This window comes from Oryctolagus cuniculus, chromosome 16, assembly GCF_964237555.1.
Source record: "Oryctolagus cuniculus chromosome 16, mOryCun1.1, whole genome shotgun sequence".
Classification (NCBI taxonomy): domain Eukaryota; kingdom Metazoa; phylum Chordata; class Mammalia; order Lagomorpha; family Leporidae; genus Oryctolagus; species Oryctolagus cuniculus.
In genome coordinates this window covers 19,220,406-19,239,122 of record NC_091447.1, presented here as the reverse complement: position 1 = coordinate 19,239,122, position 18,717 = coordinate 19,220,406, and the positions used below count along the sequence as shown (strand labels likewise).

The 18,717-nt window shown below is 41.5% G+C and overlaps 1 protein-coding gene across 2 annotated transcripts in view; it reads left to right on the top strand.

Moving 5' to 3' along the window:
• The window catches only part of HIBADH (3-hydroxyisobutyrate dehydrogenase), a 134,002-nt gene that overhangs the window by 8,926 nt on the left and 106,359 nt on the right, over positions 1-18,717 (top strand). Inside the window, exons 2-4 of one of the 2 annotated variants that reach the window (XM_002713730.5) lie at positions 4,596-4,756; positions 15,353-15,462; positions 17,844-17,965. In XM_002713730.5, the coding sequence (XP_002713776.1) occupies positions 4,596-4,756; positions 15,353-15,462; positions 17,844-17,965 (393 nt within the window). The remainder of the gene's footprint in view (positions 1-4,595; positions 4,757-15,352; positions 15,463-17,843; positions 17,966-18,717) is intronic. The other variant, XM_070059685.1, reaches the window with a different exon arrangement.

Genomic DNA, 18,717 nt, shown 5'->3' with positions numbered 1-18,717 from the left:
GTCCATAGTCTATTCTGTAGTTAACTTTTTTTGTTTGTCTTTGAAATAGTTTTCATTCTTTTCACCTAGCTCCCACCCTTTATTAACTGTGGCCTTGCTGCAGATGGAACGGTTGTGTTGTCTCCTCCCCGCCACTCATCTGTTGTAATCCTGACACTGAACATGATGGTATGGGGTGGGAGCTCTGGGAGCAAATGAGATCATGAGCATAGAGCTCTCCTGAATGGGATTAGTGCCCCTGTAAGAAGAGCTACAGGAGATCGTCCTTTCTGCTCTCTCTCTGGTGGAGATTTGAGAAAATGGCTGTTTTTAAATCAGAAGTGAGCACTTAGCAGACTTCTTTTGGCTGCTTCCTTGTGGACTTCCTGGTGAATGTTTATGCTGCCTGGGCTGTGGTGAGTTTGTTTTGGCAGCCTGAACTATCCAAGATTTAGAGTGTCACTGTCACTTTTGTATTGGTTGTCTTGTCTCTAGTTCCTCTGTCATGCCCTGCTGCCTCATTTCTGTCTGTAAAATGTAAGTCTGATCATTTTATTTCTCTTGCTTTGTCCTTCAATAACTTACTTAGTACCTACAAAATAAGTCAAATTGTTTAGTGTGGATCCCAGCCTTCCACTTTATGATCACATTATTTCTCTCGGTCTGAATCTCCTGCTGTTTTCTTTCTTTGTATATTCTTCAGGAAAAGTGGAGGGCACCATCACACAGTGGTTACAAGTAAAGAATCTAGAGTCAGACTGGCTGGATTTGAACTTGGATATCAGGACTTAGTAAAGTACAAATGAGTAAAGTCGTGGGCATTTTCCTTAAACTGGCTGTTGAGTTTTCAGCTGATAGGCCTAATAGTAGTGTATTATGACAGTACTCTTTATTAAGTACTTGTATAGCTTCTGGCTTGTTATACAACTATGATAATATTTACTGTTACTGTTCATTTCTTTTTGTCCTTTGTAGTGCCCTGCATATGATCCTGTTCCTTTTTCTCTGTAGCATTTCCTTCCTTCTTTCCCACCTATCCATTTGACATCCTGCCCATCCTAGAATACCTGGGTCAGATGCTACCTTCAGGTTCCTAAACCTGAATGTTCTCTGTCTCAGCATTGTTTTTTTTTTTATTTTTATTTTTTATTTTTGACAGGCAGAGTGGACAGTGAGAGAGAGAGACAGAGAGAAAGGTCTTCCTTTGCCGTTGGTTCACCCTCCAATGGCCGCCGCGGCTGGCGCGCTGCGGCCGGTGCACCGTGCTGATCCGATGGCAGGAGCCAGGTGCTTTTCCTGGTCTCCCATGGGGTGCAGGGCCCAAGCACCTGGGCCATCCTCCACCGCACTCCCTGGCCACAGCAGAGGGCTGGCCTGGAAGAGGGGCAACCGGGACAGAATCCGGCGCCCCGACTGGGACTAGAATCCGGTGTGCCGGCGCCGCTAGGCGGAGGATTAGCCTAGTGAGCCCCGGTGCCGGCCTCAGCATTGTTTTATTATATGTATCCGTAACTGTCTTGTTTGAGAGTTTGTACACATAAATTATGTCCTTTTGGACTGTTGAAAACAAAAGTATGTGTCCCATTTGTGACCATGGCGTCTGACATGGCAGTACTGTTGAGTGTGTGAATGAATTTTGTTTCCACGTCGCTGTACTTAGTAAGTGTTTTGCCGACAATTAGTTGCCTGTTGAATTTACAGCCTTTAAAATATAGTGTTCCTACTTTCACATGTTTTCAGATTGTTAAGTATATGCCTTTCCAACCTTAATGCAGTCATCTGGCACAGTAGTGCTGTTTTTCTCTCAGGCTGTCATTGTTAGTTTGCTTATGAGCACTCGTTAGCATTCTCTTTACAAAGTGTATGAGTGCTTCTCATTCTGTTTACTATCAACATAAAATTCCAGTTAGGTGTCACTGCTGTCTTTGAAACTCTCCTGGGCCAGAAAGTCAGAAGACAAAGAACTCGTGTATACCCAGAGTATTAAACTTAGCCTTGTAAGGTAATACTGCACAGGAATGACACATTTAATACAAGTGTTAGAGTCCATCATCAGGTCAAAAAAGAATGATGTATGCTTTTAGCTCAAGAAAACCTCTGTTTCTCAAGCGGTAGAGTATCAAGTACTTTGCTTTTAGGAAATCTTATGACAGTCAGATTAGGTTCAAGGAAGAGCAGGGATCAATCAGTAGAGGACTTGAAACTTAAAAGGGTGGCTATGATTAATTGTTTTGTTACACACTTTTCAAACTGGAGTCCTTGAAAGAATGAGGTAAAATAAAGCCAGGAAATGAAAGGACAAGTGGAATTATTTCTCTCTTTTTTTTTTTTTCCCCCTGAACTATGAGCTTTTGGAGGGCAGGGTACATGTCTGTCTTGTGTTTCTCTCTGCACTCTGTCATGGTACCTTTGCAGGAAGTATTTGGCAGTCAAGTTCTAAATTGAGAAACTGAGAAATTGCATCCAGTGTTATTCCCATGATGATACAAAGGGTCCTCACTCTCAAAAGCATTATTTTGAATTGTGTGCCCCAATGTGATTTTGAAAAGCCTTTTATAAAAAAGAAAATAGATAAAACAGATGCTGTTTAATTCCTTTTGTTTTGGTAAATGGAAATCTCTCTTTCCTAAAAGCACAAAGTTATTAGAACATGATGCTGATCTTATTGCCCTTTTTACTCAAAACCTGCGGAAGCATTCCCCTTCCCCCAGGTCCGTGTTTATGAACTAGTGATTTCTGGTTGGAATTTAGTCTCCTAGGTTGAAAGATTTTATTACGGGCCGGTATTGTGGTGTTAGAGGGTAAAACCGTTGCCTGCGATGCTGGCATTCCTGATCTAGCTCTCTGCTGGTTGTCTGGAAGAAGCAGTTGAAGATGGCCCAAGTGCTTGGGCTCTTACCATCCACGTGGATGAGCCAGTTGAAGCTTCTGGCTCCTGGCTTCCAAAATTCATTCACACACTCACATTGCGGCCAGTTGGGGAGTGAACCAGCAGGTAGAAGATATCTATTTCTCTCTCTCACTCTTTTTCTCCCTCCCCGTCTCTCCAATTCTCTCTTTAACTCTGATTTTCAAATAAATTAATTAATTTTAAAAATTCTTTTACTTTCTTAACACCATTGGAGAGGATTATTACTATAATCTTGGGAGTGGGAAGGTAAAATTTCCCATTCCTAGACCCAAAGATTTGAAGATACTTCAAAAAGTTTGTGGAAAATGGAATTAAAATATAACTTTAAAAATTTAAAAGGTAAGGGTAAAAAAATTGAAATCTATCCAGGGAAGAGTTTTCAGAATATTCCTGAAAATCCATATTATGGGGGGCAGTGCTATGGCACAGCAGGTTAAGCCACTACCTGCAGCACTGGCATCCCATATGGGTGCTGGTCCAAGTCTCAGCTATTCCACCTCTGATCCAGCTTCCTGCTTGTGTGCCTGGGAAAGCAGCAGACAATGGCTCAAGTGCTTAGGCCCCTGCACCCACGTGACCTAGAAGAAACTACTGCCTTCAGTGTGGCCCGGCCCCAGCCATTTGGGTAGTGAACCAGCATATGGAAGATCTCTCTGTCTCTCCCTCTCCCCTTCTACCTTTCAAATAAATAAAATAAATCTTAAAGAAATTAGAGTATTAGGGACGGATGCTGTGGCGCAGTAGGTTAAATCCTTGGCCTGAAGCACCAGCATCCCATATGGGTGCCAGTTCCAGTCCCGGCTGCTCCTCTTCTGATCCGGCTCTCTGCTATGTCCTGGGTTAGCTGTAGAAGATGGCCCAAGTCCTCGGGCTCCTGCATCCTTGTGGGAGACCGGGAAGAAGCTCTTGGCTCCTGGCTTCGGATCGGCACAGCTCCGGCCATTATGGCCATCTGGGGAGTGAACCAGTGGATGGAAGACCTCTCTCTGTCTCTACCTCTCTCTGTAACTCTTGTTTTTCAAATAAATAAAATAAATCTTTTAAAAAAAATTAGAGTATTTCACATGATAGGTAAAAAGTACATAAGAGATGCTTTATCAATAACATTGAGTTGGGGCCGGTGCTGTGGTGCAGTGGGTTAAAGCCCTGGCCTGAAGTGCCGGCATCCCATTTGGTGCCAGTTCGAGACCCGGCTGCTCCACTTCCAATCCAGCTCTCTGCTATGGCCTGGGAAAGCAGTAGAAGATGGCCCAAGTCCTTAGGCCCCTACACCTGCCTGGGAGACGTGGAGGAAGCTCCTGGCTCCTGGCTGCTGGCTTCGGATTGGCACAGCTCTGGCCATTGTGGCCAATTGAGTGAACCATCAGATGGAATACCGCCCCCCCCAACGCTGATTTGCAAATAAATAAATAAATCTTTAAAAAAAAATAAATAACATTGAATTGATTGTTGGAAATGATAAAGAAATGTTACAGAGGTAGAAAATAGGAGAGATTGCTTAAAATTTGATGACTGTTTCATAGAGAAATAATTAAAAGTCTGCACAGTGTTGATATCTTTGTAAGTAGGTGATTAGTTTAAACTAGCCTTTTGAAACCTTTCTTTATAGAAAACATCTAGGTAATGTTGTCTTACTAATACTAAATGAATGTTTGCAATAAAAGCATGTTCTATACTCTTGTTAAAAGTAACATATTAAAATCAGTGTGTTCTAGGTCAATGGCTTCTAAGACTCCAGTTGGATTCATTGGACTGGGCAACATGGGGAATCCAATGGCAAAAAATCTCATGAAACATGGTTATCCGCTCATTATCTATGATGTATTCCCTGATGCATGCAAAGAGTTTCAAGAGGCAGGAGAACAGGTAAGGCCTTTTCTTTAGATTTGTTTTAGATTTTGATGTTTAAAAATGATTAAACCTTCAAAAAAGTAGCAGCTTCTTAGCAGAATACCTAGTGGAATTATAGTCCATCATTAATTTTATTTCTTCATAAACATTCATCCAGATGTGCAGCAAAGAGGAGTTTCCATTAGATCACCAGGGGACTGTATTTGGTGGGCTTTGCTTTGGCTCTGTGTCAGTTTTTCTGGGATAGTAACTTTACTGATTGTGCTATTAGGATAGTTCGGTGGAGATAGCCTCCCATGTTGAAAAACACAATTCTTAGAGCAGGAATAGATTTAGAGATAAAAAATATAGCTTGAGCCCAGCTCAGATACTTTTATGCTGTTGTACTGGGGACAAGTTACTTCACTTCACCTGGTTTCCTCTGAAAATCATGAATGATGATAGCCTGTGCCATTAGATTGTGAAGCTCAAATGAGACAGTGTAAGAGGAAGGACTTTGTAATATGGTATGGCAGTACTTTGTGAACACATATTTGTTCTTGGTTATAAACCAGGACACACCTTAACAACATGGTATGCCTTAATGAAGAATTTAGCTGTGGTGAGTTTCCAGTGTTCATTTTTAGGCCCTCATTTGTGTTTCTAGAATTTTAGTGAGGGAGAAAGAAGGAAAGACAGACACTGGCCCCTGCATTTGGTAAACTGTATTAGTAACTCGGGTGACAGGAGACAGTTGTTATTATCTGGATTTACAGTATCTTTTTCAAGTTGTGAGGGAAATTCTGTACAGGTTGTTGAGTGGTAACTGAGAGAGGAATATGATTCCAGGACTAGGGGAGTACTAAAAAATTCCTGAGAAATATATAAAAAGATGAGGGATAAATAAAAACAACTAGTCAATTTGTGGATGATAGACTTGTAGGTAAGTCCTGAGAAATGCAATAGATAAATGCAATAGATAAAGAGCAGGCTTAGCCAACTTAGAGGCCATTTGCAGGAGTGAGCACCTTGTATCACTTCTCCTTCCATGGTTTGAAGGCCCCGTGGAGTTGGCAGCAGTGTTGTATGAGGCTGTGAGTGCCATCGTGGTATTTTGCAGGGTGGTTGGTGGGCTGCTTATGTTTGTGTGGTCTCCTGAAACTGACACTGCTCCCAGTCCAGTGGACTTACAGTTGCTCTTAAGTGACTTAGTAGCTTTGTTGGAGAGATTTGACCAGGTCTTTTTTTCGGTAGAGAATCTGGAAAGGTAGCCTCCTACCACCTCTGGAGATGGGAAGCAGGTCAAGGTGCTAGTCAGGCTGTGATAAATTGATTAGTAATTAAAGGAGATGGATGTTACTTTTTGGGATAACACATCTGTTTGGTATAGTCATTTTATAGTGGTTCATGCATTTGTGTAACAGCAGTACTTACTCTATAGATACGTGGGAATTAGATGGAGACTATTTACCCTTGACTGGCAAAACAGGCCTTTTCAAATCATTAATGAACATCCTTATTCTTCCCTCTGTGCCTGTAGCACTACACCTGACAACTCAAACATAAAAAGACAAGTAACTCAAGTGGGCAGAGCATCTGAGTATACATTTTCAAGGAAGATATGCAGGTGACCAATAAACACAAGAAAAGGTGTTCGGCATCATTAGTCTTCAGAGAAATGCAAGTGTATGCACTGGGATGGCTCAAATGCAGTCAGGTACCAGCAAGTATGCTGGAGAGTGATAGCAAATGGATATAGTATTTCTTCTTGAAAAGGTTCTCAAATTGACTCTTGTGATAGTTACAGGTATCTGAATGTATCAAAACCACCACAGTAAGCATTTTAAATGGAAATATTATATGTATGGTCTGTGAATGACATGTATCTCAGTGGGTTGAAGTCCTAACCCCTCATACTTAAGAATGTGACCTTTATGGAAGTGGTCTTTGAAGATGTAAGTAAATGAAGGATTTGAGATGAAATCATCCTGCTTTTAGGTTGGGCCCCAAATTCAATTACAACTGTCCTTAAAAGAGATGGAGAGAGCTGGCGCTGTGGCTCACTAGGCTAATCCTCCACCTGCGGCGCCGTCACCCTAGGTTCTAGTCCTGGTTGGGGCACCGGATTCTGTCCCGGTTGCTCCTTTTCCAGTCCAGCTCTCTGCTGTGGCCCAGGAGGGCAGTGGAGGATGGCCCAAGTGCTTGGGCCCTGCACCTGCATGGGAGACCAGGAGGAAGCACCTGGCTCCTGGCTTCGGATTGGCACAGCGCACAGGCCGTAGCAGCCATTTTGGGGGTGAACCAATGGAAGGAAGACCTTTCTCTCTGTCTCTGTCTCTCCCTCTGCCTGTCCAAAAAAAAAAAAAAAAAAAAAAAAAAAAAAAAAAAGAGAGAGAGAGAGAGAAGAAAAGACACAGACACAGAGAAGCAGCCTGGGAGAAGATGGAACTTGAGAGCTGTGCTGCTTCACGCTAAGACGCCACCAGAAAGTGGAAGAGGCAAGGATGCACCTTCCTTAGAGCCTTTGCAGGGAGCCAAGCTCAGCTCCACAGCTTGATTTCAGACTTCTGGTGGCCAAGCTAGGAGATAATACCTAGCCTTAAGTCACTGTGCTTGTAACCATTTGTAACTAATCCTAATTTTGCAAGTGTTGGGACTCTTTGAGTGAGTGTTTTAGTTTTTAGTGTTTCTCCACCTGTTTCCCCATATGAAATGATGATGATAATCATATCTTCCTTGGAGTTGTTTTGAGGATTAAGTTAATTAATATAGGGAGAGCTTAAAATAAGTATCTTATGTTTGGCATATCCTGAGCACTGTATGTCAGTGTAAGTGTAGATTAGTTCTATCAGCCTTGTTTCTCATCTGCTGTACATAGCTCTTCCTCTTCTAATGCCATTTAAATGACTCTGTGAGAGTAAGCCCTCTTTGTGAAGCAAACCTATTTTTTGTTGCTGTGATCATTGTGGGTTAAACAGGGAGTAGGAATTCCTGAAGTCACTACTTTTTATTTTAAAATTTTTATTTACTTATTTCATCTTCCTCCACTCTTCACCCTCCCTCTCCAGTTCTTCCTCCTCCTGCTTCTTTTTTAATTTGAAAAGCATAGCGACAGATGCAGAGAGATGTTCCATTTGTTGGTTCACTCCCCAGATGACTGCACATCCAGGACTGGGCCAGGCTGAAGCCAGAAGCCTGGAACTCTATCCGGGTCTCCCTTGTGGGTGGCTGGGACTCAAGTACTTGAACCATCACGTGCTGCCTCCCAGGGTGCACATTATGGAAAGCTGGATGGGAAGTGGAGGAGCTGGGACTTAAACCAATATTCTGATAAGTTGTGTGGGTGATATGGGATGAGAGCATCACACATGGGATCTTAAGTACCGTGCCAAATGCCTACTTCAAAACGCTAAATTAACAGACGTTTCTTGAGTACTTTTCTGTGTGACAGGCACTGGGAATACAGGCTAAAACAAAATACTCACAGACTTTGCCCTTGGGGACTAATCATGGGAGTTAGATTATTGAGTCACACATAAAGTTTTTTTTTCATTTTTAATAAAATATGTATGGCATTAGGTGAGAGGGCAGTTCTGTCTGAAAACTAGACATTTTAGTGAGACAGTAGAAGAGTAAGTAGGATTTATTCAGACTAAGAATGAGGACAGAGGGTTAATTTGCACATGAAGTGGAGCCTCTCCCTCCACTTGCTGCATGTTTCCCCTGGGGTCCACAGATGGTGCCTGAGTAGGTACTGTTTGCCCAACAGCCCATGTGCTGTGGAGATAAAAGCTTGAGGTGGAGGGGATAAGCTGCTGGCTGTCTCGGGTAGTGAGACCATCTAATATTACAAGGAAATTTGTATTAAAATTATAATAATAATAAAGTCTAAGGCAGTTTTCTAGAGAGAAAAAAATGAGTAGTTAATTTTTTATGACTATTTTTTTAAGATTTATTTATTTGAAAGGTGGCATTAGAGAAAGAGAGAGATCAATCTTCCATCTACTGGTTCACTCCCCAAAAGGCCACAATAGCCAGGACTGGGCCAGGCTGGAGCCAAGAGCTTCATCCTTGTCTCCTGCATGGGTGCAAGGGCCTATGGACTTGGGCCATGCTCTGCTGCTTTCCCAGGTGCATTAGCAGGGAACCAGATGGGAAGTGGAGCAGTGCCCATGTGGGATTCTGGTGTTGTAGGCAATGGCTTAACCTGTTATGCCACAATGCAGGGCCCCAAGTAGTTAACTCTGAAGAGTCATTTTCTGACAGGGAACTACACAAGATAAACTCTGAAAGATTCCTGGATAGAATGAGAGGGTTCTAGGATACAGACTCAGTTACCCCTTTGTGATGTGTTAATGTGTTAGTGTGTGTGTGTGTGCACGCGCATGCGCCTGCACACACACGCTCACCAAGGGAAAGGTTGTGAGCAGCCTTGTAAATCGTGAGGACTCACCCTCTCTGTGGGCGGCTGCCACCCCTGAGTTCTGTGTGGCTTGCACTGGGACGGGGAGGCCAGATCTTTTCTTCGTTCATGTCATTTCCCTCACATCTCTGGTTCTCTTACTGGGGCTCGGCTCTCGGAGCTCCTGTGTGTGGCGACGGTGTCAGCTGTGGTGGGCAGGACGGTGTGAGTCAAGGAGGATAAAGGGTGGTAAAGCTTGAGGGAAATGTCTGTCAGAATAGAAGGAAAACCTTTGATGAGAAGTGGTTTGCCTTGGCAGCTTAGAAGATGTTTTGAACAGTGGCAGTGTTATTTGAACAAATGTGATTTCCTCAGAGCTCTGCATTAAGAGGTAATTATTAATTGGAGACAGTAAGTTCGGATATATTAAAATGTCAATATTATTGTTTCATAGTCCATATTAATGTTTAAAAATGTTGACTGAAAGAAAAAATGAGTTTTGTTTTACTGTATGGCAAGGTAACGGCAAGACTTGGGATGGGTTGGAAAAATACATGTGAAAACCTTGACACTTGCTGCCCCCCTCCACCTTGTATGTGCCCTACAGGGGTTAAAGGTGAAAAACTGTTTGTGTTGCCTGTGTTTTTAAGTCCGCCTCCTTCTCCACCCCATTACTACCTTCAGGGAAGTGAATGAGGTGAGAGTCAAAGAAAACAGAACTTTTTTTTTTTTTTTTCCTCCTAAAGATTGTGGCAAGGCCAGCTAGCTGATTTCTGGTTGCGCCTGTGCTTTTAGGGGAAGATTTCCAGGGAGGAAAGTGCTGGAAAGCAGTCAGCTGGTTCTAAAGCTCCTCAGACATTTCCTGAAAGAAGTGCTTTCTTTCTTTCTTTTTTTTTTTTTTTGAAAGGAAACACTCTGGGATTTATTGTTTTATGTATGAGCTGTTTCCTGGAAGAGCTGAACTTAGAGGTACAGGTGCTAGATTCCTTTCTCTCTACCTCTTGGATCTGTTTTCCTCAGGTGGGCTTTTTCCTGCCCTCGATGTGAAAGATAGCCTCCTGAAGTTCCAGGTGAAGAAGTGCTTTTCTTTACCTGTCTAAAGATTAAATAAGTTCATTCATTCATTCATTAGAAAGGAAGAGTGATGGGGTGGGGTTGGGAGTGGGCAGCCAGAAAGAGAGTGCTCTTCCATCTGCTGGTTCATTCATTAAATGCCTCCAACTACCAGGGTAGGGCTAGGCCAAAACCAGGAGCCCAGAACCCCATCCTGGTCTCCATGTGGGTGGCAGGGGCCCAAGTGGGCCATCATTTGCTACTTTCCCAGGTGCATTATTAGCAAGGAGCTGGATTGTAAGTGGAGCAAGCTGGGACTGGTCTGACATGGTATGGCATTCTACAAGTGGCAACTTAACTCTCTGTGCCACAACGTTGGCCCCACATTTTCTCACTTTATAAAATGGGGATAATAATAGTCCCTCCCTCGTAAGTCCAGAGAACCTGGAACATAGCAAGTGTGCCTACTGCCACAATGGTTACTACTATTGTGATTATTGTCTCTGTGCCATATTTTTCCACACTGTTTATTCCTCAGCACCACACATACAAACACAAGTCTGTCCTGGAGAGTCACTCCTAAGTGAAAGAATGATGCAATTGAAACCAAACCAGGAGATCAAAGTGATCTGACAGCATCCCTGCGTGAGAGTCTGCTCTGTCCCATCGCTTATGTCCCGTGGTTACTTCATGGAAGATCCTGGTTTCTCTTTATAACTTAAGCCTTATCGTAAAGGACATATGACTTTTGCTTCGTTTTCAGTGTCTAGGATTTTCCTTGGAGATACTGCTGCTCTGTGCCAGGAGTCTGGGACATGTGCGCCATTTCTGTGTGTTTTCTGGTTAAACTAGGCTTAATTAGATTCTCTCTTTTGTTTTCTCTTTAAAAACTTGGAAACCATTTTGTTGTTCCTGGGTTGTAAGGCTGAACATGTTTGGTGAAGTAAATCTCTTGGGATCTAATCTGGCATCCACTCAGGTCTTGTTAAATGAGAACTTGAAAAGCCTCTTGCTGAGTGAGTTCCATCGTTGTTGCCCAAATGTTTCAAGATGTAGGCACAAACCATTTTTGTCCATTTTAAAATATACTGTAATTTTGAAGTAACAGTGTGTTTTTCTACTTTGAACGATTTAAAAACACAGGAGTAGCAAGTTTAATAAGGTCACTTTCATGTCGTTTCTTTGCAAGTTTCTGTTTCGCATCTGGTTTACTTGGAAGTAATGCTGAGCTTGACTTATGTGGCTGCTTTGTCTAGAGGAAATGGCTAGATTTTTTCTTCATATATTGCAGCTCAGCAACAGTTGTCTCCTTCCAATGGATACGTAAAAAGGAGATATGGTTCCTTCAGGTTTTTCTTGTCCTTTCTCCCTCCACCCCCTCCAACAAATCGGATTTTGTCATTTTGTTTTTATCCTGTCTTCTCTTTATGTTATCCACTTGTCATTAGTGTATACTAGCATACAGATGGATCAAAGTTAAATCCATAGAAATTGGCTGCAAGAATTCTTAGACTGTGGGCATTGTCATATCCACAGGAACCAGTTTCCTGTAGTTAAACTTGAGATCGTAGAAAAGTAGAGCCGTTTTATTTCATAGGCCAGTTGGAATTAGCAGATCTCCCTGGGACAGCCTTGGTGACCAGAGCAGTCTCAAGGGCCAGAGTCAGCTAGGCCAGTGACAGTCAAAAACCAGCACAGTGCCAGTCCTGCCAGTGTTGTCCATTTAAACTGAGCTGTTGCAGATACTTGTGATGCCAGCTCTTTGTTACAGGGACTATAGCTTCATAGAACTAGTTCCTTTCTACTCTGAAGGTAGTCCTCAAAGGTACCCCGAGTCCCTATTCTTATTTTATAGATTTGGAAACTGAAGCCAGAGAGGTAAAGTGATTGGCACAAATCACGCCTGACTTCTTGGCTGAGCTGTAACTGAAGCTGGGTCTCTGGTTTCCCAAATTAGTGTTCCTTTTACTGAGCCATGCTGTCTTTGCTCATCCATTCAATTAGCAAATGCAATGGAAGGGTCTCTAATTAGTTTGGCTCCTAGAGGTTTTTGTGGTTCGTGTTAGACTGGCAGCAAGGTTGGGTCCCTCCCACCCTTCCACCCCTTTTTGAGTCTAGGCCAGATTTTGTCAGTCGTGGCCAAATTTTTTCAGTCGTGTTTTTCTGTCTTCACATCAGTGGCCAGATTATTTGAATATCTGTCTAATAAACAGGCATGTGTAGTACAAACTAGACTTTTTACAGCATACCAAATGTATACAGTCATTACAGAGCAGCTGCAGCCAGTATGATGGTGATGTTCCTGCTATCACTAGTATTGTGTGTTTTTTCCAGGCCTGTGAACTTTGGCATTGTTTCCCTCCTGTAATCGAGGGGTTAACAGAACTCTGGCAACCCAAGCATCCCAAGAAACAGATGCCAGGGATGTAGGGGGCTGATTGGCCATACCATGCACTTGGCAGTTGCACGCATTGGCACTGCCAGTTCACAGGCATGAGAAACTTGGAGGTGTGAAGCACCCTTAAATATGAGATAATTGTGAATACCTTTTTTATCACACCTCCCAGGGAGTCTTCTAAATGGATCTGAATTTCTTAAGAGGAAATTGAAGTTGACTCTTAGGCTTTTGGGCTTACTGATATCCCTGAAAGATCTAGAAGATGGAGCTGCAGTAGAAGAAGTGCCACTAAAAGATATACATCAGTTTGCACTGCATTTGTGTCATTCACGTTGGGCTGGCCCAGTGGGATTCCCTGGTAACCCCTATTCTTGATGTAGTCCAGAAGTAGAGAATCAGGACTCCTACAGCCTTTTCTTTTATTTCCATTTACTATGTAGTACTTCTGCTGAGTACACTTGAACTGTTTGCCAGGAAATAATGGCCTCATTTGGAATCTTGATACTTATTTGGGGTGTAGGAAAATTTTTTATGTAGTTCAAGTATTTATTTATAATTTGATAGAAATTAAAGTTTTTCTTAGAATTATTTGTAACAAGTTTTTATTATATGTTCAAATGTAGATACTTCATTGTAGACTCTAAAGTGCCATGTTTCTTTAGAATGAAGCATGGAAAGATAGAGGGTTTTGTTTTGTTTTAGGGTCTGAGATATTTTATAATGTTTTATATCCAATTAATATACCAAGTAGTAGGTTCTTTGGTTATCTGAAATGTTAGAGAATTACTTGCGAAATGGGATTGTGTTAAAACTGCATTTATCGGGGCTGGCGCTGTGGCGTAGCAGGTAAAGCTGCCGCCTGTAGTGCTGGCATCCCACATGGGCGCCGGTTTGAGACCTGGCTGCTCCACTTCCAGTCCAGCTCTCTGCTATGGCCTGGGAAAGCAGTAGAAGATGGCCCAAGCCCTTGGGCCCCTGCACCCATGTGGGAGACCCGGAAGAATCTCTTGGTTCCTGGCTTTGGATCGGCATAGCTCTGGCCATTGTGGCCAGTTGGGGAGTGAACCATCAGATGGAAGACCTCTCTCTCTCTTTCTCTCTCTCTCTCTCTCCTTCTCTCCCTCTCTCCCTCTCCCCCTCTCCCTCTCTCTCCCTCTCTCTCCCTCTCTCTCCCTCTCTCTCCCTCTCTCTCCCTCTCTCTCCCTCTCTCTCCCTCTCCTTTTCCCTCTCCCTCTCCTTTTCCCTCTCCCTCTCCTTTCTCTGTGTAACTCTTTCAAATAAATAAATAAATATTTTAAAAAAAGAAAATTGGAATGTAATTACTTCCAACTCATAATATTTATATTATACACTATGTTTGGCTTTCCATTCCTTTCACTCTCATCAAATGCAAATAAAAGATAAAAGAAAATGTTATGTAAACTCCAACCACATGAAAAGCAGAACCATGCCCATTGCCGAGATACTTACACAGTACTGCATGTTTTCTAACAGAAACTGGGTCAGTGGCTACATATGTACCTAGTGCACGTACAGTCATCTCAGTTTTTACATGCATCAGTTGTTCTGAAGAGAACTCTTCAATTACATGCTTGATAGTCATTTGTCTTTCTTTAAATGGAGAAAAGGCACTAGCGACATGTTTGTGCAATTGTGGTGATGGACTATTCCATTAGAGGAGCGTTTGAGTCAAGGAGTGAACACCTGGGTTTCTTCTGACTGCTTTGGTTGCCAGCCACTGGCCAGTTGTGTCAGGGTGTCTGTGTGAGAGCCAGCGAAAGAGAAGAGCATGAATGCATGTCCACCTGTACATAGATGTGCACATAAGGAGGATGGACAGAGTCTCTTAAAATACTGATTTATTTGAAAGGCAGAGTTGCACTAGAGGGGGAGGGGGAAAAAGAGAGGGAGACCAATCTTCCATCCAGTAATTCACTCCCCAAATGACCACAACAACTGGGGCTGGGCCAAGACGAAGCCAGGGACCTGCAACTCCATCCACATGTCCCGTCTGGGTGCAGGGGCCCAAGCACTTGGGCCATCTTTCCTGCTTTCCCAGGAACATTAGCAAAGAGCTGTATTGGAAGTAGAGCAACCAGGACTTGAATCAACATCCAGGTGGAAGGCAGTGGCTTAACCCATGGTACCACAGCACTGGCCCGAGAGCCACTTTCCTTAACAGTATAGTTGTCCTTATTAAGGCAGGGGTGAGAGTTAGGGGAGTGCCCTAATGCCTATTCCCTGTGGTGCCCGGGATCACTGTAGTGCGTACTAACATCTTGTCCTGCCCTTTCCTTTTCTGAAATAGGCTCCCCCGTACACCACCCCTGAAAATAGAGACTGGAGGATCGTGGTGACTGGGGCTTGAGATTTTGCTGGTGAACCCTGTAGTTGGGCTGCCAGCTCTGTTTCGCTAGGATGTTTTTCTTAGTCAAAACATATACCACAACATTTGCTGCTTGAGAATCCAAGCTGGAGGAACCATGAGAAGTGTGTCTGTTCTCAGCACCGTTGGGTTTTCCCTTTTTCCTGTCGACCTCCTTTACACTTTAGAAAATAAACAGCAGCTTTGAGGCCACAGAAACTGCATCAGTGTGTGCAGAAGGAATGGACTTTCCATTCTCAGCAGGAAGTTTTTCTTTTTGTCATTTGGAAACGAGTGTTAGTTCTTACATACTGTCCCTGTGACAGGCATGCAGAAAAAGTGAATCCTGCTTGCTATGTATGAACTGCCTGCATTGTAATTTAAATAATGTACCTTTGCCATTTTTTTTTAAAGGTAGTGTCTTCCCCAGCAGATGTAGCTGAAAAAGCTGACAGAATTATTACAATGCTGCCCACCAGTATCAATGCAATAGAAGCTTATTCTGGAGCGAACGGAATTCTAAAGTATGTATTTCTTCAATGTTTTCTTGTTTTGATAGTTCATGGATTTCATTTTTGTTAGAACTACTAGGAAGTGCAGTTATTTATTAAGCCTTTCTGTATTTTCTTATTTCATAAAGTGAACAGTCTGGCTGGTTCCTTTCTCATTGTAAAGGGCTTTTTTTTTTTTTTTTTCACTGAAGTCAAGTATGTGACTTTGGGGAATAAGGTTTTTTTGTTTGTTTGTTTGTTTTTTTCAATTGCTCTCCTTTAACTCCTGCATAAACTTGCCCTTTCATTGGTGACATGTTTAAAAGACTTTCAAAGTTTGTATTTTAAACTGTATGACTATTATGAGCATAATTATCTTATAGCTTATAGAAATTCAGAAAAAAGGCTTCTATGAAAAATAAAACTAAACATTGGAAAGAACACCATTATTTAACATTTTATTATATAATAAAAAGTTATTGTATGTCCTCTGGGTTAGTACATCTATAGTAAGGACTTGGGGAAGTTGTAATTAAAGGTTAGCAGTAGCTCTTTAAATAGAATATAATTTAGGTCAGAGTTTCCTAACCAGTGCCTGTCTTCCCCGGCTCCAAGAACTTTCTGGTTAATTGCTGCTTATTGCCAAACCTTTGTGGTCATGTTAGGATGATAGTGGTTACATTCCTCACTTAGTTTACTGATTCCTGTTCCTAACTTGTTTTGTTGTTGAATTTCAGCAGAGCTAGAACAAACTGGAAAGCCTTGTAGACACATAGAGGACTAAAAAAGGGTTTAATGTCAGGAAGCTGTACCACATGAAATTTGAGGTTTTGGGAAATGGAATTGCTTTGCAGAACTAACAAACTTGGAAGCAAAAGACACTTGGATATTAGGCAGAAAACTGATAAAGCAAATGTTTAGGTTTCAGGGAAGGTTGAAAGACACTCATTTTGGATAGGGTCTTAGGCCCACGGTGTGTGTGGTCCCGAGGCTCCCGCGCTGTCTCCTTGGCGTGCCTGTTGCACTCGTGGCCCTGCTTTACCTCTCAGGGACGTTAACTGACAACTTGTGTGAGGACACAAGTCTGTATTTCTGTTATGAATATCCTTTACTTAGGTGTAATGGTGACTGGCTACCAGAGCAATCTTGTGTGAGGGGTACTCTGAAAGAATTTGGCCTCAACATGAATTCTAGTTTCTTCGCATGGGTGGTTCTTTTCTTCTGGTTCAGGATCACTTCATTACACCCAGTGCATGTGTAATTGCTGAGATAATTTCCCATTTGTTTGAATATTTTAGAACTTAAAAATAGTAAGACCACAGAAGACCTAAAACTTTTTATTTTTTGGATTGAGGCAATTACTACCCCGGAGGTGATCTCTCTCAGAGAGTATGCTGTTTCCTTTCTGTGGAATACACCCAAACCTAGCATTGGAACAACAGCAATCCATATATCTAAAATTGTTGAAACCATGCTGTGTGCTGTTTTTTCCCTATGAAAAGAGTTTACTTTAGTAGTAGTTTTTATCAAATTTTCTGTTTTGTCCTTCACTATTTATATTGATTCTTGCATCATGAGTGTGTGTCGAAAGATTAGGCATATGGTCCTTTACATAATTGATAATTTACATGAGCATTTCCTAGCCAGTAAAGATAGTCACAGCCTTATAGATAACAAGGGAACCCTGTAGTTCTATATTGTGCACTTAGAGTACAAACAAATGTTTTGCTGTAAGAATGTGCTTTACATATTGATATAAAATATATTTGAAAGGACTGCATTCCCCTTTACCAATACATGTACCATGAAGTGTACCATGAAGAACAGAAAGACTTTGTGGGAGCTACAAAACCATTCTCATATTTTCCTTCCTATCTGTTTGATATTTTATTTTGTCTCTTAAAAGTTGTAGTTATACAACAAATATGCTATCCTGAAGCAAATGGTTATATTTCAGTTGCTTATGCTTTTTTGGAAATGATACAAATACATGAAATCTGTATTTTAGCTAAAGACAAATAAATTACTTTTTAAAGACCCAGCTACTTCACAAACAAAAATTTAAATCCTGTCAAATACCCTTTAAAAGTTAATAGGTATTTTAAATTACCTATATCTTAACTTTACCTATATTATTATGGTTAGTATATATTGCACCTGAAACCAGAATTTATGTACCATGTAGTTTATTAGATTTTTTGGGATTTGTTTCAAAGTTTGGGTTTACTTTGAACTATAATTGATCTGGAAATGAATATGAGATTTTTGAACAGTGTAACTAATAATATTTTTAATACTAAATATAAGACCTCCTTGATAGCTGGAAGCTTTTAGCAGATTCTGACCCTATAGGTAGCTGCATGAAATGTTCATTCAGAGTTGTCAACCATAAATATTTTTATTTATTTACTTAGAAAAGTGAAGAAAGGCTCATTATTAATAGATTCCAGTACTATTGATCCTGCAGTTTCAAAAGAATTGGCCAAAGAAGTTGAGAAAATGGGAGCAGTTTTCATGGATGCCCCTGTTTCTGGTGGTAAGTGGAGACTAAAATACATGCATGTCTTTTTCTTTTTGTCAGAAGTAGCAGTTATGATTGTGTGGTGCCCAAGATGCTTCCAGTTATTTTTAGAACTATCAGAGGATTCACCATCTCTCATTAAAAATCAAAGCAAAACAAAATGGACATGCTATTTAGTACTCTCAAGACTCATTGCTAGTTCTACTCTCACGTGAAAGGAATGTCACAACTTTCAAAGGCTGTGAATTTTTGGTCCAAGTCTATGGATAGGGATTGGTCATTTCCTAGAAAATGCAGCTTTTCAGAACTAAGTCAAGAAGTAATTAGCTGGAATAATCCTGTAACTGTTAAAAAGAAACTGAAGAAATGATTAGAAAGGGAGATATTAGGCCCAGACGATGCATGTTATGATAAGGTGCAGCTCATCGAGATTTTAAAGGGACTTTTCCAGACAACAGAAGAGAAAAGTATTTCCAAGTTCATTCTTTAACACCTGTTTAACTGTCATACTGTACTTAAACCAGGCAGACATTATGGGAGAGAAGAATTATATATAGGTCTACTTCAGGCATGCGTATGGACATAAAAACTTCTAAGAGTTATATTAGCAAATATAAATTTACCCATCTATAAAAGAGATCAGACATTGCATCCAAGTTTGGTTTAACTCATAGATGTAGAGATGGCTTAGTGTTACAAAATCTGTAAATATAATTCACCACTTTAACATACTTAAATATCTTATGATCATCTCAATAAGAGAAGGA